This window comes from Osmia bicornis, chromosome 15, assembly GCF_907164935.1.
Source record: "Osmia bicornis bicornis chromosome 15, iOsmBic2.1, whole genome shotgun sequence".
NCBI classification, from domain to species: Eukaryota; Metazoa; Arthropoda; class Insecta; order Hymenoptera; family Megachilidae; genus Osmia; species Osmia bicornis.
The window spans coordinates 4,550,786-4,577,510 of record NC_060230.1 but is presented as its reverse complement, the minus strand read 5'-3'; the positions used below and the strand labels follow the sequence as shown (position 1 = coordinate 4,577,510).

The window sequence follows — 26,725 nt, the reverse complement described above, 5'->3', positions numbered from 1 at the left end:
AAGTACATGTAAACAAAGGATTGAACTAATAATTTTATTATAAATTGTACAAAGGCCCTGTGATTTTTAATAGTAATACTATTTTGTATTACTGTAGAAGAATCAATATTATATAATGAAAACATTGAATACTCGAAATAGAAATTAAAAACAATAAAACAAGTGCCATTTAATTATGAAAAATATATTGAAACGTTAATTTTAAATATTTCAATGTATATTTAAGAATCATCTATTCCATACATCACTTAAACTCCCATAACTAATAATTCAGAACAAATATTTATTTCAGTCGTTGAATTATTGTTGTGTTTTGTAAACCAGCTTCTTCAATAGTTTTATTTTCTACAAGCTCTTTAGTAGGGTAAGCTGTCAATAAACTGAACTCTCTCATAGCATATTGAGGTCTCATACTAAAATATAATTAACTAAGGAATAATATATATTTTGAAAAATTGAAATTTATATGTTAATATGAATATTATTTGAAAAAGGATACGCTATTATGTACTGTCTCAGGTCATTGATAGTATGAGTTAAGTTTAATTGAACTTTCACGCTAGTTCCATCGGCAAGACGAATTTGTAACGTTGTAACTGGTTTCGATTCATCTAAATTTAATTGTTTTTTTGCTTGTGATTCATTTGCTGTTTGATCAGCAAGATCTGCCGGTATTGTCATACCAACTGTTGCTGGAGAAGGACTGCAAATTGATTAAAGCATGTAAAAATATTTTTTAAAAGAAATAATATACATATATGGAGAAACATATACCTTCCTAACATATGTCCTTTTCCAGTAAACACTTTTACTTTAGTTTTCGGAGGAACATACGTCTCATGACGATGATCTTCCATATCAAGCCGAGCTTCGGTCCCCTGAATTTGTTGACGTATTTCTGCCGGTATTTCACCGCGTTTCACAGTTTCAAGAAATTCTCTACTTTCTGGATCAGTATACAATCTAAGATCAGAATCATTTATAGTAAAGCCATCTTTCCAAAGTTTTAAAGTAATGAGACCAGAATTTGTTTGTTGATGATTGGAGGATGTAGCAGTAACAACTGAAACAAAGAGTAAACTATATTAATATCATGAACCTTATTACTATACAAAGATTAAATATTATCTATAACATACTTTCAGTATCAGAACTAGTTTGACCTAATTTATATCCAGTACCACTAAAAGTATTTGGTCTCTGCTGTCCGCTTTGTTTTGGTTCTGCAGCAATAGATTGCCTCTGACACGATTTAAACATATCACTAACAATGTCCTTCTTCTTTCCTGGTCCTAAAATTTGCTGTCCACTTCTTTTAGAACCACCAGCATAAAAGGCTTGCCCTTCTTCATCCTCTGGACTACTTTCTCTGTCCTTAAGATCACTAAGCATTGCAATATTAGACTTTGGCGTTGATTTATCTTTCCCTGATTTTCGTTCCATTTCTGATGACTTTGCACCTTCTACAACTTTTTCTGATATATCTCTGTAATCTTCTTCTGATGTACTTTCAGTAGCTTCATTAATCAATGGTGGTTCATCATTTTCATAGAAACTGGCAAGAGCAACCTGAAATAATAATCCATAGACATAAATAAGAAATGTAATCAATCTTATTTTTAGGTATACTGACATTGAAAATCTTTCCAACTTTAAACATCTAAGAATTGTAACTACATCATAATGTTATAATATATACATATATATGGCTGTAGAACTTTAATTAATACATAATAATTTAGTACTTTAAAAGTAATCATAGCCTGTATCAAAACATACAGAAATTACGCACTTAAATATTAAAATAAATTACTTTTAAGGTTATAAAACTAATGTAAAAACAAATAGATAAGCATATTGTTTAACAAATGTTATATTAAAATAACATTTAGAAGAAATATGAGAAATATGCTGTCTCACCTCGAGCTGCCAAGCAGATGACTCGAGGTAAAATCTTGCTCGTTCAGGTTCAACACCAGTTACATCTGTAAATTGTGAAACCAACTCTTCGTGGCTCGCCATTGAAAGCAAGTATTAAGTCACTGAAAATGTATTATAGCTAATACCTGCCACTTGTGGCTTTGATACTTTTTTTTCAAATAATTTTCTTTGTTCGGTTATTCAACTTTACGTCAATTTCTTCAATTTACCTGTCATTCCTTCCACTTCCATGGAACTGAACCGGATATATATACATACAGCGGAATGAATGCGCGAAATGTTTGAATATAAACTATTTTCAACTTTGTGCTAATTTTTTTGCAACATTATAACTTGTATAAATATATCGTATTAAAACTGTTTTATTTTAATATCTTTTATTGTGATTTCTTTGAGGATTTATAATATTATGGAATATGACAAAACAATGCCGTACCGCATTTTATCCAATGAGCATGATGCACAGTAGTCTTTAGGGGTATACAGATGATAAAATTTTTGGAAGTTAATTCAAGGTTTTTATCAGCATTTTGAATGACGGTTCTATATAGAGGACATTCGTAAACCTCGGCTATGTCCTTTTTATTTCGTGAACATTTGAACCGTATAGGCGACATATTTTGCCACAGTTCATTTGTAAAACTTTCAATTAATTTATTTGTTTCAAAATCCCATCGAGCACCGCATAAATGCAGCCCGTGTATGAAATATACATCAGGATCTTCTGTATTAGTTCCTTTTATCTGAACTTGAAAATCGAATTCAATTTCTTCAATAGGTATATCATATGATTTAGAAAAAGTTAATGAAACTGCAGAAAGAAACATTTTACAATGGAATACTGCATCAAAGCAAATATTATGAGGGCATCCCTCATTCATCCATTTTTTGATAAAAATTGCATGCTTTAATAAATTGTCAATATAATATGCCAAATTTCCTGTAATAAGATTGTTTTCAATATTTATCCAACTGTGTGGTATCTTATTTTTGTACAGTTCTTCTGCTAGTTCTTTTAAAGAATCAGAGAATGGAAGATAGCCACTTAATGCTAATTTTAAACTGTTCAATGTTTTAGTTATAGTTTCTAAACTGTATTTTAGTAACTTCATTTCACAGAAAAGTACCCTTTCCAAGGGTTCATCTAATAGAGAAGTATGTATTTGTATCTCATTGATTTCAGTTAAATTAGATAGCTTATCATTAATATTACTAATCAAAGTTAATATTTGATTTTCAGATGACTGTTCATTTGATGAAGAGTCAAGAAGATTCATAGAAGAAATAGATGAGAAAAATTCTTTGACCATTGTGGTATGTTGAATAACAAGACCATTCCTGTTTGATCCAAAAACTTCAGGTAATAAATCCAATGGTATTTTTTCAATGTGTTTAATTATATATTCATATTCACACCTTTGTGGTATTAATTTCTCTATTTCATTTTCATAGGCATACTGATGATTTTTTATTATGCTAGAATTGCAATAGTCATTTAAAAGATGTTGTAGACATCTCTTATCAAAATCATTTTCAACCTTTCCACCATAGTTGCATTCTCCAATAAAATACAGAAGGATATTGAAAGGTACATAATCAGTATTATTTATTAAATTTTGCAGTTGCATAATGGATAATTCAAGGTCGGTATTATCAAAATTATATGGTATGTTCCAACCTTGGGTTTTAAAACTTTTTCTTTCTTTTATAACAACATGAAAAAGACATAGGCTGAAAAGAAGTTTTGAAAATGCTATATCTTTCCCAGGGCAACTTTCAAAAAATTCTTTATTTGCTATGGGTTCAGAATGATATATGTTCAGTAATGTTTCTTTCATGCTTAAAGGAGAATCATATGCTATTTTTATACTATCTTGTAAAACATGAACTGGAAATTCTTTAGTGGAATAACTAGATAACCATAGTCTAAAATCTAATGATACGTTAGAAATACTCCAATTTGCATAGATTTTTTCAAGCTGAATCATCCAATGAGGCACTAAATGACAATTTTCCAATAGCACCCAACCTCCTTTCTTTTGAGCTTTTTGAATAAGAACTTCAGCTTTTTCTTCTTGCTCTCTGCTCATAGATAAAGATATGAACTTTGAAAAGCAGCCTTTTTTCTTTGCATATGCAGAAATGAGTGACTGTGGTGCAGAACAAGCTGGTAGAATGAATAAAAGCGGAATTAAACAACTGGACTCTGTATATGCTTGAGATATTTTAATTTGTGGAGAGTAACCTTTTGTATTTCCCAAAATATTTTCTATCAGTTGCATTATTTCTATTATAATTTTATCTGGTCGTAAAATTTTTATGAGTATCAATTTTTGAAACAAAGATAATTTTGTGATCCAAGGTTCTGGTAATAAATGGTTTTGCAATGGCTCAGAAGAGTAGTATTGCTTCCAGGCTTTATCATTATCATAGAAACTATTTACAAGACCATGAAAAGCAAACAATGTTTTACTGAGATTACAAATATTTATCCAAATATCAGATGGTAACCAATTGATTACATAATCAGGATTTATGTGATTGAAGTTTGATGATGTAAAGTACTTAATTTCTTCTTCTGTTGTTTGCTGATCATCTAATAAGATTTTACAGCATAATAAGAATGAATATACTATTTTATGTTTTTCTAATAAAGATTTACAGATGCTTATATGAAGATTCTTAGTAAACGAACTTTTCAGAAATTTTAATCGTTTTTCGAGAATAATACTTCTATTTGAAGTCTCAATTGATCTTCTGTATAATTGCATAAACCACGAGAAAGAGAAACGGTACATGTGATTTAGGTGTGATAAGTCATTAAGTGTATCAAACAGATTTGCACAGTACTTAACTAATTGCACATAAGCGCATCGAGATTTCTTTATTTTTAAAGATATTGTTTTAGCTACTTCTTGCTTTTTGATTATGTTTAAAGAAAGATTTTTTGAAAAATCTAAACTTTTTATAGCATTTTCATCATCAAGAATATTTGTGGTTGTTGAAGACAAAGTGATTAGAATATGATCTTCTTGTTGTTTTAATATTTTCTTATTATCAAGTTCTTCCATAAGCAAAGTTTCAAATTTATCTTGAAGTTCTGGTGTTTCTTTAGACATAATGAAATCAAGAAGTCGGTCTTGAAGCCCTTCACTTGAAATAGAAAAATCAATTACTGTAAGTTTATTGAATATTTCACATGAAAACTGGGGATTAAGCAACCTTGTTGTAATGTATAATCGAAAATCAGTAGAATATTTTATAGTGCTGTAACCAATATCCAGATATAACGATTCTCCATTGCTGTAAGTTCTTTTTGATAGAAAAGGGTACAATGATATTTCTAACTCTTCTCCGACGTTTTCAATTAATGTAGGAATACCATTTTCAATATTGTGTTGAAGAGTTGATATGTAATCAGAATCATTGAGTTTGATGATTTTAAGATTATTTTTATTTTCAATTGTTTTAATCCATTGATTTGCCTGATTTTGTGAATCAATAAACAAGCACCATAATTCAGAATTACTCATAATAATTGCATTTTCAAGTGAAAATCTGTTTTTAGGTAAACCACATAAATACCAATGATTTATTTCGTTTTCTTCTCCAAGTACATTTACTAAGTTATAGTTTTTAGTATATGATATCTTTAAATCTTCTAAATATTGTTTCCAGTATTCCAAAATTTGATCACGAAACATAATGTTACATGATGCCATGTAACTTATTATGCCACATGTTATTATCATATCTCCCACAAGATTATTATAACTTTCTTTAAGATTATCTGCCATCTGCATCCAACGATTCTTTTCACCCCCTAAACTTGTCATTAGATTCTCTGCTTTATAAAGTTTATTAGTACAATCTTCTACTTCTTTTTCCAGTTTCACTTTTTGTTGCAATGTTTCTTGAAGACTGTTATTCAGTGCCGTGAGTTTCTTATTCAATGCCAAAAGTATTACACGTTTCTCGTTCAAAAAAGTCTCAACTTCGTTGCATTCCTTTTGTGCAGTGAACAATTTTTCTTTTTTGGGTGCAACAGCTTTTGCAACTTCATTGTAAGATACCATTGCACGTACCCATTTACATAATCCCTCAGCAGCACTTGATGCTTTAGCAACAATATGTGGTTTAAAATTGTTATCTACCATGTATGTTTTTTTAATAACTTGCATGATATTAGGTGAAATGTTATCTTTATCGTAATCTTTTAACATCTGTAGAAAATTCATATCACTTAGAACGCGTTTACTTGGACCCCAGTAATCTGTATACTTTTTACCGGTAACCGAATCAATGGCTTTCTCTGGAGGAACACCAAGCATGACACAAACTGCAGCCATTACTAGCTTAATAGCATCAGGAGGATTTTTCATGGCTTTAACAAGTGTAATGTCTGTAGGTTTTAATGTGTTTAATGCAGCAATAGCATCTTCTAGAATTGGAATTGCTATAGCAAGATCAGCTTCACATTCCATCTTTAATCTTCCAGCAATTTCTGCTTTCCTATGTGCGATTTCTTCTTCATGTTGTACAAGAGCAGTTGCTCTTTCTACACTGATATTTTCATTTTCGACTTCTCTCATAGTATTTATAGTTTTCTGAGCAGATAATTCTAACTGAGGTTTCAATATTGTTAATGTAGCTTTCATCTTTTCAACTTGTTGTGCTGCTAATTCTAATTTTTCTAATCCTACCAAGTATCTGTTTCTCATTGTTACAATGTGTTCTTGTTTCTTTGATATAAGATTAACATATAGTTTCAACATATGTAAAAATGAAGATGATGTTATGTAAATTCTTTTACCACTTTCTTCATAATATTTACTACTCATTTCTTGCACATTGTTGTGCAATTTTATGTAAGCTGTTATTATATTTGTTTTTAAATTTTCTTCAATATTAATACTCGAAATATATTTTATACTTATTTGTGTAAGTGTATCTGTTGGCCATATATTGTACCAATTTATTGTACAATACTTTAATAGTTCCGGATATGTGTATAAATGTGACCTAATTGCTTTATGTGTCGAATTAAAACAAATTACAATATGCAGATAGTTTCTACATTGATCTAGAAAATAATTCATTACAGAATGATTACTTATTTCTGCATTTTTGTTACCACCTTGAGCATGTAAACGTACCATTTCAATAATATCATATTTTTCATTCGTGGAAAATAAGTCAGGTATTTCACCTGTTGCCAACAAACTACTAATATCAGAAAAAATATTAGTTGTTACTTGTTTAACTTTTATGAAAAGTATAAAAGGTTTTCTTAGTCCACCACATTTCTGAAGAATTGTTTTTAATTCTGTCCTCCATACATGGAAGTCATAATAAGAATGTATAGAGGGTTCAAATAATTCTTGGTGTTGAATGTAAACAGCAAGTCTCATTAAAGATCTTCTACCAGATCCTACATTAGAAATCATCAATAAATTACCCCCTGGGATAATTAAAATTCTTGAAATTTTAATTAAACATTCTAATATATACTGTGATATAACAACATCAATTTTGTTTGTTACATTTTTATTATATTCATTTAAATAAAAAAGAACTTTATTTTTTAATTTCTCAATAGAACTTATCTCTTCATATCTTTTATCGTTATCCATAAAATTGTTGAACATTAAATAATTAAAGCTATCCTGAGTAATTTCATTATTTTTTGATTTTGGTAAATAATCAAAAATTGTTTCAAATGAATCTTTAAAATGACATTTTGCAATTTCCCTAATTTTCAAGAACAACCATTCTTTATCATTGTTATCTAATATCCGATCACCAAAAACTCTCCATATTTCATGAGCCCACAAACGAACAAAGGTAATTTTAGTTTCTACTGATTCTTTTTGAATAAGATTACATCCATTAATTACTCTGCTTATATCTCTAATACTAAATTGATACTGAAACTTGGTTGGTATCGGTCTAAATGTGTTAATTACAAAATTGTAAATGTCTATAGTAGCATTAGTTATACTATTTACAGTACTCAGTACATCTGCAGTAAAAGAATTTTTCTTTAAATTAATAAAAAATATGTTCGAAAATATTCTAAATATGGTATTAATAGAAGGTACTTGCATAGTATATAGATTAAAGTGTTTTAAAAATCTGGGACATATATTAGCATGAGTATTTTCTATAAGTGCAAAAGAAAACATAATATCATGGATAAAAATTTTTTCAGATTCTTTTATATCATAAAAATATCCATAACTATGATATTGCCTGAAAAGTTCTAAAATATTACTTATTTTTGATCTACATTGATCCATATCTACATTAAGATCATCTATGAAGTTAATACAAAATTGATCTTTCAGTGGACCATAATGGTTTTTACTTATTTTATTTAATTTTGAAAGCAATAGTTGTTGAGTTCTGACAACTGAATCCAGAGAAGTGAAACTAAAGGAATTAAAGTACATTCCCTGTAATAATTTTTTCTGCAATAAATTTTTCATAAGAAAAGTTTTCCCAATAGATATATCTCCACAAAGAATAAACGGTATTTTATATTTAATATGTTTTAAAATCGTGTAATTATATTTTATTGTATCCACCGTTGGTACAAAAATTTCATTACAGCAAGGCATTTCTAATATTTCTTCATTTTTTAATAAGTCAATACTTCCCCAATGTTTCCAATGTCCACTACCTTTGAAAATATAAAAATTATCTTGTATTAAACCTTCATTAGGTAATGTAACATCACAATTTTTTAATACTTCTGGTTTTGGATACTCTTTATTCGTACCATTCCAAAGATCCACAAAAAAGGAATTAAACTTAGCATGAAAGTTCATATTCAAATTTCCGCCCAGTCCCCATATAATAGACATTATAAATGCAGCTTGTATCCATGTTAAAAAATGATTCATTTTATCTTTCTCTTCAGTATTTTCTGTTTGGATGTCTCTTAAATACATTTCTAGCAAATTCAGTGTAGACATTACACAATGTAGTTTTCCAACAATTAAAATTAAAGTACAATGTTTGTATATAAATTGCAAAGAAGGATCCATAATCCAGTCAAATAATTGATATAACGTTTCTTCATATCTATTATAAATATTGTGCCTAGCAATATGTGTTTTAATATTTGCTCTCCAATCAACAGAATCTGATTCAATATAAATTATACCACATCTTGATAAAATAGCAGGAGAAGCATGTACTAAATTCATTGTTTCGAAAATAATTGATACAGAATCTACTACATTAATTTTTTCACCTGATTCCAGACATAACACCTTATTTGTATCAAGAACTGAATATAAATTCTCAATCCAAACATTATTTAAGGGTCCATCAAATATTATCCATGTTTTATTAGAACAATCAGTTTCTGAAAATGAACGAAACATTTTAGAACATATTCCATCTTTCCAAAGCTTAAAGTTTTCATCAAAATAACCGAAAGTGCGTTTAACATCAATTACACTCGGAATTATAGTTTCCAGCTTTACATTAATACCAAATTTGACCCCTTGTTCATATAAAGTCAGTAATATATCTCTAAGAACATATAAAATTTCTGTTTTTCCTACAAATGGATCACCAATAAGGATTAAACCTTTATGTATATACATTAATTCAAACATCTGCAACATTTTAAGCTTAAAAACATCATGGATGTGTAAAGATTTAGATTTACATATTACTTCAAGAGTTTCTAAAAATGTTGAGTAATTTGGAGGTAATAAAGTAATGTCCGGAAACATATTATGTATTATATTTTTAAAAAGAAGTATATCCACACTGCACAGCTGAGGAAGATTAATATCAATCAATGAACGTAAAAGTAAAAGAGTTTCATTCTCATCTGGAAAGCATCTTTTTAAATAAATGATAGTTTTAGCAACTGCCTTTGCAGAATATAGATTAAAAGTATTACACGATTTGCATTGCAATTGTTCAGATAGTAATTTGTAAAATGTAATCAATTTTAAAGTTAAAGATTTTGAGTTAGACATACCAGCAGCAAAAAGCTCAATTTCTATAATTTTACTGATATCTGGTGCAACCATAGACACTGTTCTAAATAATCGTTTTAAATTATCAGGTAAATCATGGTAGTTAAACAAACTTAATTTTGTAATAATGCAAATATGTCCAGTTGGATTTAGATTCAATGATGAACCTTCAAGTGTTATTATCTTCAAATTTGTTGCAATAGCATGAAAAATACAAATGAGGTTTTGAGTAATCCTAGATAAAAATTCTAATTTTAATTCATCAAAATTTTCGAAACAAAGCCATGCTCCACAAGAAATAAGTCCTTTTAATGTTTGAGATAGAAAATTATAAGACAATATATTAGCACAACTGAAAATATGAAAGTTTACCGCGATAGCTTTTGCTAAACTTGTCATAGTTTCTGTTTTTCCTGTAGTAGATGGTCCTGTAATAGCGCCATATAAATGATATTTATATGCTTGAATAAGAGTATGAAAACATCTATCTGTTAACATAGTGTTAACAACAGATTGCTTGTAGTAACTATATTCATACCCATAGTTTATAGTTGTATTAAACATTAATACCTTTATACAATTTTCTTCCAAATAATAACGTAATTGTGTAATCCATTCAAAGTCTGCAGAATTAGAGATATTTTTGTCTATGAGCAATTTAATAATATCTCTTTGATTCACTACTATGGTAATTATAGACATTAATACATTCCTGCATCTTTGTATTGAATAGCTTTTCAATTCGTTAATTAAATCATTGAGATGATTAATATATTTTAAGTGCAAGAACTTTAATGCTTCAGAATTAAATGGTGTAAAACAACTATGAATTTCAGAAGTCCAATAAAGTTGGAAAGTACAAACAATTACCATACTTGGAAAATTTTCAATGTTGTTGTATGAAAATATTTTACTAAATTTCTGATAACATTGCAAAATACTGTCCTTTATTATAGCATGTACTTCATTTTCCAAGTGTATTAACCATTTTTCCTCACAATCATAGGGAGTGTGAAGTGAAACAAATTTTTCTAAATGCACTTCCTCTCCAGAATCACCAACAATAGCAAAAATACAATTCTTTTTATTCATTTTTATTCTTTTTATTCCCTGAAAACATTTCTGTATTGATATATGTAATTTTTTTCGATCATATGATCTAAATAGTACTCCTTCAATTTCTTCATCAGAAAGAAAAAAGAATCTCGGCAAACACAATCTCTTAGTCTCTAAATAATTTTTTACTCCTTCGTGTACTTTTTCAAGTTTTTCAGTAATATTGCATACAAAATTTAAAATCAATGGATTATCAATTTCTCGAAAAGTAGAATTTTTTGAAAGCCTATTTTCAATATTTTTCAAAACTTCTTTAATTTCTTTGTATAAACTTGATTCTTCGATTAACTGTATTTTAATATTAGGATGATAAAAAATAGTATCTAAATTAGGTATTAATATTTGAATATAATTCCATTTATCGATAATTTTTTGAATCCTGATAAGAGATGTGTAAAAGTCTGTTACTGTCGAAATTATTGGTTTAACAAAATTTGAAGTTTTCATGTCTTCAATTATTACAAGATGATTTTCAAGCAACAATTCAATAGTATTCAAATTGGAAAATTCATTAATTCCAGATTTTTCATTATATTTTATTTCAAAAGAAATGTCATCCCATTCTTGAATCATCTTCAGTAACTTTTGTTGTAAGTTTAATTCTTTATTTGCACCTGTACTAATAGCTTCATACTTTTCGATATCATCCATTAAATTAAATTGAATAATTTTTCTTAAACTTGTTCCAGCATTGGGTGTTAAATCAAAATTGCATATTTCAGACATCTCAATCCAATGTCGTTTTCGAAGAGCTGGATTACATACACATTTTACTAATGGTAAATATTTCTTAAAATCATTTATATCATTAAGTGCTTGCCAGCACAACTTCAGTGGAGCAGGCTGTTGCATTGGATCTGGATCATCAGCAATTCCAGAAAATTTGAAGCATTTATTTACACTTACATCCATTTTAATTCTTGCTTTAAACGTTTTATTCATTTCAGTAATCTTTTCAAAATAATTCAGCGTTTTTTGTTCTATAATAACAGCATCCAACCATTCAAAGGGACCATCTAACCATATGGCATTATCTCTCTGCCATTGATGAATGAGATAAATTAGATCATAAAATGGCACAATTATTTCATGTAATTCTAGTATTTTAGGATACTCAGTTTCTGGAAACTTGAATAATCTTTCTTCTTCATTGATTCTTTGCATTTCACCCATGATTTGTTTTACTTGTTTGAGAAGACCTTTATAATATTCAATATATTCTCCAATTCTGTTTATGTCATCCATATTATCTAAAACACTAAGTTGAGGAACAATATTGTCTACCTCTGAATTTAAATCATTTATTCTACTTTGCATATCTTCTTCTAATTCAGTTTTCATTGCTTCACATAATACATGATGTTGTTTAAACACAGGTTCAATCCCATGCAACCAATTGATAGTTTTTCTGTTTAATTCAATGTGATCCTCTGATAAAAGTGTAATTTCTAATAATGCACTTAACATGTGAATTGATTTCTGAATTTTACATTCTAAATCTTCCATTAATACTTTGAAAGCATATGAGACATATTCACTTAATTCAATTAAAGATTGTGCGTTTTTCGGAACATTTAAAGCTTTTGTTTTTAGATTTTCGAATTCTGAACAAATAGACAGATTAAATTCTTGATGATAATCAATTAATTTATTTAAAAAAATGTCTACAATATTATATGATTCTTTTTTTAAAGCATTTCTAGCTTCATATTGTTCTAATTTTCCTACTGTGTGATATGTATTCGCAACAATTCCTTTTGCTTTTACTAAATATATTTTATACTTTTCTATGTATTTGAGATATAAATCAAAATTTATTTCTCCTGATGTTAATAATAGTATTTGATCTTTTATTGTTGGTACACATATGGGATAAAATTCTTCACTGATATGTGCAACATGTTCATTCATAGATTGAAATAAATTACATAATGTAACATCTAATTTATCATGGGATTCTTTAATATACCAATCGGGTAATTTTATTTTAATATATCTAGATTGTGGTTTGATATTTAACCATTCTTCCAATGGTACTAAATCTTGGGCAATAGTGCTAATATTCCCAATTATACTATGATATAGTGAATATATTTCTTCAATGCTAGGACTAACAAGAAGCTGATTATTTTGGAGAATAAGTTGAAATTTAATTTGTGGGCAATGATGTTCATCACTTAAAATGTTTAACAAATGGTTAATAGATCCTATCATGATATTTATAATTTGTTGCACAAAAACATGTGTTATACATTGCATGATACTTGGTAATTTTTTTTTATCAGTTGCTATTTTAGCTACAGCTTTAGATACTTCATTGTAATACTGATTTATTAGCATCAAAGATTTTCTAATGTCACTGATAATCATCTGTTGAAAATCAGTTAATGATATAAGTCCATAAGAACAGTAATGATCAAAATTACAGATAACTGTTGGAAGTTTAGACTGTGCTGTATTTATAATGAACTTAATTGGTTCTAAAGAAAGAAAATATTTTTCTTTTAATAATTCGCGGCGAATTATAAATATATTATAAGTGAAACCATTTTTCTCATTCAGAATGTTATAATTCATACAATTTCGTGTAGAAAAATGATCTATATTTTTGTTTGGCATCAATAATATAGCTTCCATTATACAATTTTGCATATCCTTATTATAAATATTGTTTATTTCATTCAATATCAATTGTATTAATGAAAAATATTTCTTTTTATACATTTTCGGTAATAAATTCAAAATATGTTCTTCCCATTCAATTGGAAATTTTGTAAAACTAATATTTTCTAAACATATTTCCATCTCATTATATATTAAATTTTCAGGTTTACAAGCTCCAATACTAGAGTTGCATATATTTACCACATTCATGTTCTTATCCCATATAAATGAACTCCTACAAAAGTTCTGCATATAAATTCAGAAAATTTTCTTTAAAAGGAACTATTAATTTTATTACCTTATTTTGTAGTGTTTATAATTAAGATTGCATGTACGATACAAAAGTCCTTTGACTGCAACAACATAAAATCTTATGAATTATTATTACGAACAATTATATTAGCAGTATATTTGTAACAGTTTTAAATATATTTATGACAGATAGTACAGTTAATATACCATGGGATTAACTAGCAGTATGTTTTATCAATACCTTGGTCGCTTGGCGGGTCGGTTCATGAATTAACCAGTAAAATGAATGATGAGCTCGATTCGAAACCCGGATGTCAAAATAATTAATTATCCATAGGTGCTTCCGATATTGAAAGCGCGAATGGCGTTGGGAGTGGGGGCTCTAGACGCCTTTGCACGCGGCCCAAACAGGGGCCGACACTGGGTGCGACCCCCGGTATCGGCCACATGCTGGCAATTGTGTGCCAGGCGTAGAGGGCTCCGGAATAATGTACATAAGGTCCCGGAGCCCTCGTTTCGCCAGTGTCGGTCGCCGTGGGGTTTTAGTCAGTAGGAATCTGACACTCCCCCGCCGCCCACCCCCAGGGGTCGGTGGGGGGTCTTATGTAAGATTTCCCCACGTTAAAAAAAAAAAAAAAAAAATATTACAGCCACTGATTCGAGCACCGGTAGCTGACTGCTGCGACAAAGGGGAACGCCATGGCTGATCGGGTACCGTTGTCAACCGTAGAGCAAGGTGAAACTCCTTTAGTCTTGTAGCGACCGCCGAGATACGCAGATCTACCTGTTAAACATACATATACCTTCATTCTATTTTCTGCGTTCATTTAATTTGCTGTATTTAAAAAAAATATATATATATTTACATCCCCGCAGCCCTTATATTCCGCCATCCTCTACACCCATGTATTCCTTATATTCCTGCGTCCCTTACATCTTTGCATCCCTTTCATTTCTGCATTCCTTACATTCCTACCTTCTTTATATTCCTGCATTACATACATACCTGCAACCCTTATATCTCTCCATCCTTTACATCCATGTATTCCTATGTATTCCACATACATCCCTGCACCCCTTACAACTCTGTATTCCTCACATCCCTGCTTTCTTTATATTCCTGCATTACTTACATCCCTGCAACCCTTGTATCTCTCCATCCTTTACATCCATGTATTCCTATGTATTCCACATACATCCTTGCTTCCCTTATATGTATACCTCGCCATAGATTGAAAAATCGTGATGAATTTAGTTCCTTTTTTCGCCGCCAGAGGGCGCTGGTTCGACGCTGGAATTTTAGTTCACATTTTTGCCGCTAGAGGGCCAAAATCTCTACTTGATTTAGTTCCTTTTTCAAAAACCAGATGGCGCTGACTCGAGGTCGAGATTTTAGTTCACATTTTTGCCGCTAGAGGGCCAAAATCTCTGCTTGATTTAGTTCCTTTTTCAAAAACCAGATGGCGCTGACTCGAGGTCGAGATTTTAGTTCACATTTTTGCCGCTAGAGGGCCAAAATCTCTGCTTGATTTAGTTCCTTTTTCAAAAACCAGATGGCGCTGACTCGAGGTCGAGATTTTAGTTCACATTTTTGCCGCTAGAGGGCCAAAATCTATGCTTGATTTAGTTCCTTTTTCAAAAACCAGATGGCGCTGACTCGAGGTCGAGATTTTAGTTCACATTTTTGCCGCCAGAGGGCCAAAAATCGAGCATGATTTAGTTCCTTTTTTCGCCACCGGGGGCGCTGATTCGACATCGACGTTTTAGTTCACTTTTTTGCCGCTAGGGGGCGCTATTTTTCGAGATTTTTGCGAAAAACTAGTAAGTAGATATGTAAGGAATGCAGGGATGTAAGGGATGATGAGATAAAAAGAATGTAGGGATGGAAAGAATGCAGGGATAAAAAGAATGTAGGGCTGAAAGGAATGTAGGGATGGAAAGAATGTAGGGCTGAAAGGAATGTAGGGATGGAAAGAATGTAGGGATGAAAAGTGTAGGGATGAAAAGAGTGTAGGGATGAAAAGAGTGTAGGGATGAAAAGAATATAGGGCTGAAAAGAATGTAGGGATGGAAAGAATGTAGGGATGAAAAGAATGCAGGGATGTAAGGAATGCTGGGATGGAAAGAATGCAGGGATGTAAGGGATGCTGAGATGGTTTAATAAGCAAAAACAAATAAATGAAGTAAATTAAATAAACTCTGGGAAAAAATTATACTGGTTGTGCCCTCTTCATACGGATCTCATATGATCCAGGGGTGTTAGGGACCCCTCTGCGCCAATGACGCTCTGTGCGTACCGACCTAATATTATATTGGGGTATTAAGGACCCCGAATCGCCGGTGACCATCTTTGCATACCAATAATAAGAAGCACCAGTGACTATCTCTGCATACCGACACGATATCATCTTGGGGTGTCAGGGACCCCGATGCATCGGTGACGCTCTTTGTATACCGACGTATCATCTTGGGGTGTTAGGAACCCCGAAGAGCGGGCAACAGTCTTTTCAAAAAACAAAGTCGTGTCCAGTTATTTTACATCTGTAGTCATTGATACAAGGTGTTATGGATATAAACTCCTAACCTTTAAATAAATAATGCAAATAAAAATCATTAGTAATACAATGCTTTTATGTACACGGTTGTCAAATACTTAGTTATATTTTATTGACAAAAAGATTAAAACAGAGACTTACACAAATGAGGCATCTTTTTATTTTAATTTCAAGTCTACATATATAGAGAAATTCATTACAGGATTTGATTATATTTATACAGCTTATATTATAAATAAACTATGTCGAAAATGATTGATGATGAAGATTGTAAATCTAACATGGAATCTATTGATGATTCTAATGCAGAATGTTGTAAAAATTGTGGGTATTTGTGTGATCCCTATAAAAAGCCAGCATTACGCTGTAATTTATGTTTAAAGAAGATTCACATAGACTGTTTGAAAAGAGGAAGTGTCCCAGTATCTTTTGTAGGCGATGTATTTTTTGATTTAAATTGTGGTCAATGTAGTCCTTTTGGTGAAGAGACAGTAACCCGTAATAGAATGCCTTGGCTTAATGTAATTGTATTGACATTATATAATTTACGGGAAAAATCAAGTGGTATCAGTAAGAGAGGCTACTTTCATTGGAAATCTGATATCAGTACATTTGTTGACCGTAATTGGGATTACTTGTTTAAAAAGACTGTGTAAGTGATTTATATTAAGAATATTTAATGTGATGTTACTGCAATAATGTTTGCATTTTCAGTAAAAGAAAAAAGAATTGGATTGGTACAATATCTGGAACTCTTTCTCACTACAGTGGAATTTTTTTTAAATCAGGAACTATAGAATTAGGAGAATCTGGTTGGTGGAGATTAATAGATAACGATCCACCTGAAGTCCTCATTGCCAAAAGTAATAACTGTATTTGTAATTCTCTTGCAAAATATTTGCTGTACAATCAATGTACAATCTACATACAACATTTTTTATTTTTATAGATGGAAAAATGATATTGGATCGTAAAAAACAAATTTATCCTAAAGCAGCAAATAAATCACATGATAGTCCAACTCCATCAGAATCCAGTATTTCAGTTGGAGAAGATAATTGCTATGGTAATGGTTTAATAAAAACTGAAGAATACCCTGTATATTCACAAAACTACATTCAACCAGATACAACGTTGTTAGACTTTTTACTTGAAGAAGATGAACTAACCAGTATGTACATATGCAGCAAACAAAATGTACAAAACTATACATCATAAAAATACTTTTTAATTTTAGATATGGAAATCGAAGATGATATGATTTCCAATGAACAAAGCGATACTCCATCCTTATCAGATTTAATAAGAGATTGTCAATATCAAACTAATAACTTTCATTTCTCCCAATTACTGGATGAATTTGTGCCAGAATGGTCATCAAATACAGATACTATTTCTGAAAATATTAACACTATTAAAATGGAACAAACAAAAGAAGAAGAAGAAGAGCAATATGAAGAAGATAGTAATGATAGTTTAAGTTATGTTCAGGAACATCCACCTGTTTCTCTATTTCGAGAAACAAAACAACGACCACGGCCCTGGCAAAGAAATCATGTAATTGGTAAATATCTTGAATACATACTTTTTATGTAACTTATACTTTTACAGTATGTGAATTTTTATATTATAGAAGAAAAGATACCATGCATGACGCATCAAGAAGAAGCATACTTATTACAGCAAGTTAATAAGTCTGCTCTTATCTCAGCATCTCCGGAAATCAGACGATTTTATCGAAAATTAGCTATCCGAAAATTAAAACGAGAATACGGTTTACCAGTACTGGATATTGATAATTTTGGCCACAAAACAGAAGTACTTGGTAAACCTTTAAAAGATTCTAGTAGAGTTTTGGATAGATTCTTTGGTGACGATTTGGGTACATTTGAACAAAGACTACAGGGATATAATGAGCCCACTTCTGTACATAGTCCATATACAAATAGACTTTTGAAACCATTTATAAGAAGAGATACTTCATGCCGTCCTTTATGGTTGAAAGTGATGGAAGAGTTGCGCGCTAAAGTCAATAAATTCAACCCTAAGTGGAAATTACCGCCATTAGCGCCGATTGATTACTCTTACGTGAGACCACAACACATTCCCGCAATTAATAGTCTGTGTAGTCAATTTTTTTGGCCTGGTATTGATTGTAAGTACATGTGGTAACGAGGCATTATCTCTAATAGTTATTTTTATATTTTTATCAAGATATATATAGACACAGACATCTTAGTTTGTATCTGAGAAAGGGAATAACGATGATGTATTATTATTTCAGTGACTGAATGTTTGCAGTATCCTGACTTCAGCTGTGTGGTTTTGTACAAAAAATTAGTGATAGGATTTGCAATTCTAGTTCCTGATGTTGGTTACAACGAAGCTTACATTTCGTTTTTCCTAACGCGCCCCGAATGGCGGAGATCTGGGATAGGAACATTTATGCTTTACCATCTCATTCAAACATGTATGGGCAAAGATGTCACGCTACATGTTTCCGCTACGAATCCCGCCTTAATATTGTATCAAAAGTTTGGTTTTAAAGTGGAAGAATTTGTTCAAGATTTCTATGATAAATATATGCCACCGAACTCACGAGAATGCAGACACGCGCTCTTTTTGCGATTGAGCAGATAAATATTAATCAACTTTAAATACGCTTATGTATATCAAATATGAATGTGAATTCAATTTTTTGTACAATAAAGAATAAAGCTTTTAAATTATTACATACTACTGATTTACTATTGAAAGATTGACTCCTATGTATATGTGTTTTAAAATACGCAATATAATACATTTAACGTAGAGAGTACGTATAAAAACATAATATAAATGACTCTGCCACACGCGCCGAACTCTCCAGACCGAAATCATAAGCAAATTGGGTAAATGGTGGGAGAGATTAGAGATTTTCCCCTGCACCTCCCTTAGATCAGAGAAGCCATCTTTGCACGCCACCGTATCAATACAATACTCGGCTAAGTTCAGATTGCAAGAGAAACAACATTTTCTTCTCTAATTTCTACTTCTTAACATCAGATATTAAAAAATTACTGTTCATTGATTGAAAAATATCAATTATTTCATAAATTTTTGTCATTAATTTATATCAACTATCTTGATATTATTATATCGACGTTATATTTCGTATATCGCGCGCATAATTCCCGTTCGCGTTTTCGATCTATAATCAAAAGTGGGGGTTACTGACGTCATTAAATAAGTGCTACGGAACTGCCGCCGACCCATTCTCGAAAGTTCCGGAAGCCACCAGAACGAAAGTTTGTATATATGGAGTGCGCAGCTTACGCGACACTTTAGTACGTAAGAAGAGGTGTTAAATGTTGTTTCGTCTAATCTGTCAGAAGCGAATTTCACATCAATCTACCTAATATTCAAAAGAGATCAGTGAATTTAGTGCCAATTGGATTGTATTATTTATTAACAACATAAGAAACAACGGTAAGTGATTTAAATGAAAATTAAAAAGGATGATACTTCGTTGGGATCGCGATTCTGTCAGATGTTCGCGGGGAAAAAATGGGCAACTTTAGGTAGGGAGTTGTTCGCATACGTTCTTCGTATAATTCTTATAATTCATAAATATTCAAGGTTAAAGATTCGGACAATTATCGTGGAAAGGAGAGAATTTATTTTTACGCTGCTCGAAGTCGTTGCACGTTTGTAGAAGCGGACACGTTCGTCGCTTATACTCGCTCATCATTGCCAGAAATAGATATCGGTGAGATCGTACGTGGGTGCGCGTTAGAGAGACATCCATACTTCTTTTCACGAGAATATGTGAAAAAAATGGCAGATCGTTGGCATTATTATATTTGGTATCCTTGCGCTCCAACCTGTATCCCGATCTGCGGATGAATGCAGCATGTTTCGTATCTCCATCTATGAACCTATTTGCTGGAAAATGTATATCTAATCCCAAATAGTATTTCATAGTCTTTGGAGCTTTAAAAAAATACATAATTTTACGTCCTTATGTATACGCCCCATAATAATAGCATTCAGAGTAATGATTTTAGATTTAAATAAACTTTGGTGAAAAATTCGGTTCGAAAAGTCTTATCAATTTTCATGAAGAAATTTCAAGAACATTCGAAAGGGGAAAAGAGTTCTTTGTTTTGTGACGTCGAAGTCGTACTTGAAACTTCGGAAAGGATCCCACTTTTATGGTCACGTTACGTTAAACGTAGCTTCCAAACCATCGATATAGCACATTACATGGTGCTCCAAAAAATGTGGTTGTAATGATGTAATATTGTTTCGCTTGATTTACGATCGCGATACGTCTAGTAATATAATTTTCATCTCGGTAGATCAAACAAAATATGTACTGTACATCTGACAGAATTGTCAACAATTCAATATAATTAATTTAATAATGTATATGTATTTAAAGTACAATATACTAATTTTCTTGTACTTGAAATTGTTACAGAATAATCAATGGGGAAAGACTACTACAAGATCCTAGGCATAACAAAAAGTGCCAGTGATGATGAGATCAAAAAAGCCTATAGGAAATTAGCCTTAAAGTACCACCCTGATAAGAACAGGAGTCCTGGGGCAGAAGAGAAGTTCAAAGAGATAGCCGAGGCATATGAAGTACTTTCAGATGCCAAGAAGAGGGAAGTTTACGACAAATTTGGAGAAGAGGGACTGAAGGGAGGTGCAGGTGGTACGGCAGGAGGAGGCGGTGGTGGTACAACATACACGTTCCATGGAGATCCAAAGGCAACATTCGCTCAATTCTTTGGCTCTGCTAGCCCCTTCCAAACCTTCTTTGAATTTGGTGGTCCTATTGGGAACCGAGTATTTAGCTTCCACGACGATGACATGGACATTGACGATATCGGTCTGGGTGTTGGTCCTCAACGTCCAGGTGGTCAGGGAGGAGCATTTAGATCACATTCGTTCAACTTTGTAGGCCCTAACTCTGGCAGGGGGGGTGGCAAAGATCGCGCTCAAGATCCTGCTATAGAGCATGATTTGTACATCTCGTTGGAAGAGATTCTGCGTGGTTGCACAAAGAAAATGAAAATCTCTAGGCGGGTAGTACAACCGGACGGTAGCGCAAAAAAGGAGGATAAAGTTCTGACGATCAACGTGAAACCAGGATGGAAAGCTGGCACCAAGATCACTTTCCCGAAAGAAGGTGACCAAGGTCGCGGAAAAGTTCCAGCGGATATCGTTTTCATTATTAGGGACAAGCCACATCCTCTCTTCAGAAGGGAAGGAAGCGACATAAGATACACCTGTAAGATAAGCTTAAAACAAGCTCTATGCGGTACTATCATCGAAGTTCCTACGTTGACTGGTGAAAAAATTAACTTAAATTTGACGAGAGAAATTGTTAAACCAATTATGGTCAAGAGGATTCAGGGTCACGGCCTACCATTCCCAAAAGAACCATCAAGGAAAGGTGATCTCCTGGTTTCGTTCGATATAAGATTTCCCGACTCATTAACGCAAAGTGCAAAGGACATACTATATGATACTCTGCCAAATTGAACTTGCTAATGAAATAAAAACTATGGATAAATGTCATCACAACGACAGTCCTCTAATCGTCCAAATTGACGAGAGTAAACACTCGTGTACGTTCTAGTACATATAAATGCGTGGTTAGAGAGCTGTGAAAGAAAGGAATCATTTGTCAAGGCGAAGTAAATAATAATTTTATCTCATATAGTTAGGAAAATGTGATTTTTCCGTTTAGTCAAACGTAAAATTATCAGTTTCTTGATTTGGGCTTAGGCAGAACTTGGTTTTCGTTCAATTCCGGAACAAATATAATTGAAAAAGGAAAGATAATAGGATACAAGTTAATTTGATTAGTACAGTGAAATGTACATTACCTTAACCACGCGGGCGGAAAGATCCTAAATAGTATTTAAGCTCGAATACGTTTAAGTTAATATTGATTTAATAGGAAGAGTCTGTTACAGTGTAACTCTGTACGAACGCGGTATGATTATTTTATTCATTCTGTACATTCAAAGTATCTATTATGTACACATGTCGGATGAATGAGTGTGTTTGCGTACGTATGCGTGGTTTCTGTAAGTATTGTTTCGATAGTGTAAATGTGTTTTGACACAACCTGATTCGTATGAACAATAGTCACTGCGTAAGTATGACAAAACGATCCACCCGCCGTCATTTGTATTCAAATAGTCACAAACATTATTTTTGTTTGTTCAATTGTAAACAATTCGATTTTTATTTATTATTTTTTAATATAAAATATACATGTAGGGAAATAATGTATATTGGAAAAGGTTAATTATCAAAAATTCTAGATCTTACTATATATATATCTTTGAAGTTACGGTGATTAGTGTAACGTTTTGTCATACGAAAGCAGATGTGCGTATAAACTATTTGTAATATCGAGCTGATTGTTTTCTTATGTAACGCGTCTTCATAATTTTAATGGTTGGTTAATTATTTGTACGCTAAAATAATATCGATACAATTAAGTAGCACGGTCTGTATTTTTATTCGATCCTTTGGTCTCTTCGAATATCTCCTACGCTGAATATAACATCGGGACACTCCTAAAATAGACAGCGAAGTAGGTGACGTCATCGTCCTATCTCTCGAGATACTTTCACATACAACTACGTAGGGAACAGTAGAATTTCAGTGTAAATACACGTGTGTATATACTCGTCCATAAACTGTATATCCTTCATTTTGATATATATGTATATACGTATATGTATATGTATGTATAATATTGGTATACGATTTTGAACTGTATCGACATGCTTATATTTATACTGTATACGTGAAGTAAAAGAAGGGACTAGATAATAATAACCAGCAGATAAAAGTAGACACCACAAAAATATCCTGTATATGTTTTGACTTTCTACCAACTGTTCCAAACCTTTTATCTTAGAAAAATAAGAAATTCATTCAATTCATGGTAACGAAAAGAATCAATCACGCTAATTTCTCATCCAACTAGATAACTCTAAAGACATCTTCAGTGCTTTTCGCGAACTCAACGTAATCTTTATCGATCCATTCGTCCTCGTCCGGTGGAAATCCAATACTGTGCGACAAAGAGGTCAAGAGAGGCAAACCATCCGACCCTAGGCTAAGATACTTAATTATTTGATCATCGAGACCAAGCCCACCGGGATGAGCATTCTGGGGACCAAATTCTATATCTTCGTCGATCTGTTGACGATCCTGCAAGATTATTTTCTCGAAACGAAAGGTCTCCGGCAAACAGTGATGCTGGCGACAAAAATAATTTTGTCCCTCCTCGGCGTGGCACCATGTCCCATCTGGAAAGTATGGGTCAAGGCCAAGGTCGTTTAATTCCACGCGCGGAGTGTAATAAGATGCTATGTCTTTTCGTCGACAGAATATAGCGCAGGCCATCCATGGTCTTTCGCGTTCGTGAGGCGCCTGTAGACCGCCACCCTTGCCATCTAATTCTGGCAATCTTTCGCTGAACTCTGCACATTTCAGCGCCGCGAACTCGACGATGCTCTTGCGATTCTTCTTGCAAAGATGATCGTCTTTGCAAAGAACAACGTCGTAACGAGCACCCTCGCAACCGATTACCGTGTTCATAGGGGTTGGATTGTTACAGAATCGTTGCCTAGTCTGAGCACCGGTGGACTTGGAAAGACAACCGCTGCCGCAGGAGCCGGTTCTCCATTCGCTCCAACCTCCCGTTTGAACGAACGGTTTCTCCGATCCTGGATGAATCTGCAAAATATTCTTACAATCACCGCCGCGGCATTCTTTTCCTGGCGCACAGTAAGTTCCATCCAACGCCGGTCCAGCGAAGTAGTAACCGCTTCTGTGCGGAGTCTTGCATTGCAGGGACTCGCACGCTTTGTACCACGTGGCGACGCTGGCGTCTTTATCGCGCAACAGAAATTCGCACTGCTTTTTACCGGTCCATTCTCTGCCCGGTAAATCATAGAATCGAGCGTGATCCAGGTGAGGATTCGTTTGAGCGGTCGGCCTATCCGTGAGACATAGTTTCGTGTAAGATAACCTTTGCGCCAGGTCGCGACTGCAATCCGACCAGATGGTCTCACCGTGCAACCCTCTGCTCGGGGACATTATGTACCCGTCCTTTGGACACGTATTTCCAGTGGAGTCGTGGTGCATCCCTAGGCTGAAAGCCAGGACAGTGGTTAAGTCCTTTCTTTAATAAAGAAAACTTAAGTTGCACGCAACTGTACACTTACTTGTGTCCAATCTCATGCGCGGCTATATAGACAGAGGTAAACCCTGCTGATGGAAATGGTTTTCCAAATTGATTGGTTACACCTAATTCAGCGATAACGCAAGAATATCGATCGATGCACAATCCTCCTACCACTGCTAGTCCCATAGTGGCACTATTCTTCCGCCCAGCTTCAACAACATAAAAGTCCAGACCGGAAACGTATAGTCCCATGTCCCAATGGTTAGGATGATATTCATCAGGATTCTTTTTCATTGCATAACTGCAAAACGAATCCAACAGACGACCTCTCTCCCCGTCATGGTGCGGAAGATCACGCGGCTGTTTCTGCATGATTTCTAACCGCACCAAAGAGATATCTATGGTGGTTCCCAAACTTGGGTGATGATAAATCGCTTGTACGCCATTTATGTACGCTAGAAGCATATCGCGAACTTCTTCGTCGTTTCTGTTGAAAAATGGCGAGAAGAGGTTGTATCCAGCCTCGTCGAAGAACACCGCCAATTCTAAGGTTAATGCATCATTCTGGACGGTATTCTCGAGGGGTTCTCTTGTTTCCTCAAGTTTCATCAAGTCATTGTCCAGCCATTCGTAATACCTCGGTTGGTCTTCAAAAAATAGAGCAGAACCTTGGGCTCTCTTGACGATATGAGGCTCTCCCAAGGTTTCTGAACGCTGTCTGATATAATGATCATTTAAGAATAAAGTATCTTCATCCTGGAGCGGTGTAATCTCTAAGGTGATGTTCTCCAAAAACACAAGACCATGCTGCGATATGAAAGAATACTACTTTACCGGCTGTCCACTTTTCTAAGGAACCAGATATTTTTGTTATACTAACCATCCCGTTTCCTTTGCAAAGACTTATCGCCGCCGAGCTAAAGTCGTCTCTATGAAGATAATGACAGGAGATAGGGTTGCTAAGTTTTGGTAATTCTTCCACAACGTCTTCATCGTTGTGCTTCCAAACTCGAAATTGAGGCGCTACAATTTTGTCGTTCCTACGTAACTTTAAGTCGACTGACCGATCGAAAGCTTTGAAACTTAGAGGCACCTGTAATTTATTAACTCGTTCAAGCCTCGTTACGTAAGCTTTAATTGATAAGGTTGTTTCGAAGCTTCTGGTAGGAAAGTCGACCATTAAGACTTTTAACTCTGATCGAATTATGTAATAACCAGCATGCCTTTAGATGGCATGTGTAATTCCCGTTTCCAAAGGCCACAAGTATTACCTAAGTATATCTTACCATGTACGAAAATGTAATACGAAATGTAATAATAATTTATATTAAATTTCTATCAAATTAAATCACTACCTCTGCGTTTTCATTTGCGTTCCATAATTGCAACAAAACAATTTCGGTGTCTCTACTGTATACAGCACCGAACAACATCAGCAACACGGTCTCTAATGCGAAGGCCATATTACACGCTTTGAAATTCAAGTTCAAGTACTTAGAATAACAACAAACTTGTTCTTTATATATTCATACGGATGCGTGTGGGTGCATATGAATTGCGAAACCCGTATAACGCGTTTATCTTTGCAAATGCATTATACAATGCAAGATGCATGCTGGCACCTGTATCGGAAATGTCATTGACATCGAGATTTGAATGAATCAAGTAATAATACAACGAATTTACATTAACGCGTATCGCGTGTAGGAAACGGAATACAAATAGGGACAGTTATATTTGACAAAATAAAAAAAGGCGATGAAGAAGAAGGATCTAATACCTTAGGGGGTCTATGGTATTCATTAGAGAAATAAGAAAACGATTAATCAACATTAAATCCTGAAATCAGTATTTTTGACATAATTAGTTTTAGGATCCACGTTGATTAGAATCAATTATTACCCCTCTGAGATAACAAAATCCTTAAAACTTTAGATCCTTTTCTTTTAACACATTCTACATACATATCTATTTTGTTTTATTATATGATA

At 33.0% G+C, this 26,725-nt stretch overlaps 5 protein-coding genes across 12 annotated transcripts; 2 read left to right on the top strand and 3 right to left on the bottom strand.

The window, feature by feature from the left end:
• Positions 1-20: 20 nt before the first annotated feature.
• Positions 21-2,154, bottom strand: LOC114878474 (NSFL1 cofactor p47-like). The gene is made up of 5 exons (XM_029192325.2): positions 1,921-2,154; positions 1,140-1,569; positions 775-1,063; positions 500-703; positions 21-413 (listed from the first exon to the last, which is right to left on the bottom strand). The coding sequence occupies exons 1-5, from the start codon at positions 2,020-2,022 to the stop codon at positions 284-286; spliced, it is 1,155 nt and encodes a 384-aa protein (XP_029048158.1). The 5' UTR covers positions 2,023-2,154; the 3' UTR covers positions 21-283.
• Positions 2,155-2,277: 123 nt separating this feature from the next.
• LOC114878470 (dynein axonemal heavy chain 12-like) lies at positions 2,278-15,208 on the bottom strand. 7 transcript variants are annotated; one of them, XM_046288787.1, is made up of 4 exons: positions 15,107-15,208; positions 14,215-14,757; positions 14,020-14,074; positions 2,278-13,956 (listed from the first exon to the last, which is right to left on the bottom strand). In XM_046288787.1, the coding sequence occupies exon 4, from the start codon at positions 13,929-13,931 to the stop codon at positions 2,349-2,351; it is 11,583 nt and encodes a 3,860-aa protein (XP_046144743.1). In that variant the 5' UTR covers positions 13,932-13,956; positions 14,020-14,074; positions 14,215-14,757; positions 15,107-15,208; the 3' UTR covers positions 2,278-2,348. The 7 variants fall into 7 exon arrangements, with proteins under 7 accessions (XP_046144743.1, XP_029048153.2, XP_046144742.1 ...); XM_029192320.2 differs by having other exon boundaries at positions 14,020-14,757; XM_046288786.1 differs by having other exon boundaries at positions 2,278-14,074.
• A 1,298-nt stretch (positions 15,209-16,506) lies between these two features.
• LOC114878469 (cysteine-rich protein 2-binding protein) lies at positions 16,507-19,262 on the top strand. Its single transcript, XM_029192319.2, has 6 exons — positions 16,507-17,180; positions 17,243-17,391; positions 17,478-17,699; positions 17,766-18,092; positions 18,162-18,683; positions 18,813-19,262. Exons 1-6 carry the CDS (start codon positions 16,771-16,773, stop codon positions 19,166-19,168), a joined length of 1,986 nt encoding a protein of 661 aa, XP_029048152.1. The 5' UTR covers positions 16,507-16,770; the 3' UTR covers positions 19,169-19,262.
• Positions 19,263-19,787: 525 nt separating this feature from the next.
• LOC114878505 (dnaJ protein homolog 1-like) lies at positions 19,788-23,040 on the top strand. 2 transcript variants are annotated; one of them, XM_029192404.2, is made up of 2 exons: positions 19,788-19,996; positions 20,991-23,040. In XM_029192404.2, the coding sequence occupies exon 2, from the start codon at positions 20,999-21,001 to the stop codon at positions 22,061-22,063; it is 1,065 nt and encodes a 354-aa protein (XP_029048237.1). In that variant the 5' UTR covers positions 19,788-19,996; positions 20,991-20,998; the 3' UTR covers positions 22,064-23,040. The 2 variants fall into 2 exon arrangements, with proteins under 2 accessions (XP_029048237.1, XP_046144964.1); XM_046289008.1 differs by lacking the exon at positions 19,788-19,996 and adding an exon at positions 20,189-20,276.
• Positions 23,041-23,385: 345 nt separating this feature from the next.
• Positions 23,386-26,674, bottom strand: LOC114878502 (A disintegrin and metalloproteinase with thrombospondin motifs adt-2-like). Its single transcript, XM_029192397.2, has 4 exons — positions 26,090-26,674; positions 25,615-25,827; positions 24,775-25,541; positions 23,386-24,701 (listed from the first exon to the last, which is right to left on the bottom strand). Exons 1-4 carry the CDS (start codon positions 26,195-26,197, stop codon positions 23,525-23,527), a joined length of 2,265 nt encoding a protein of 754 aa, XP_029048230.2. The 5' UTR covers positions 26,198-26,674; the 3' UTR covers positions 23,386-23,524.
• Positions 26,675-26,725: the final 51 nt, after the last annotated feature.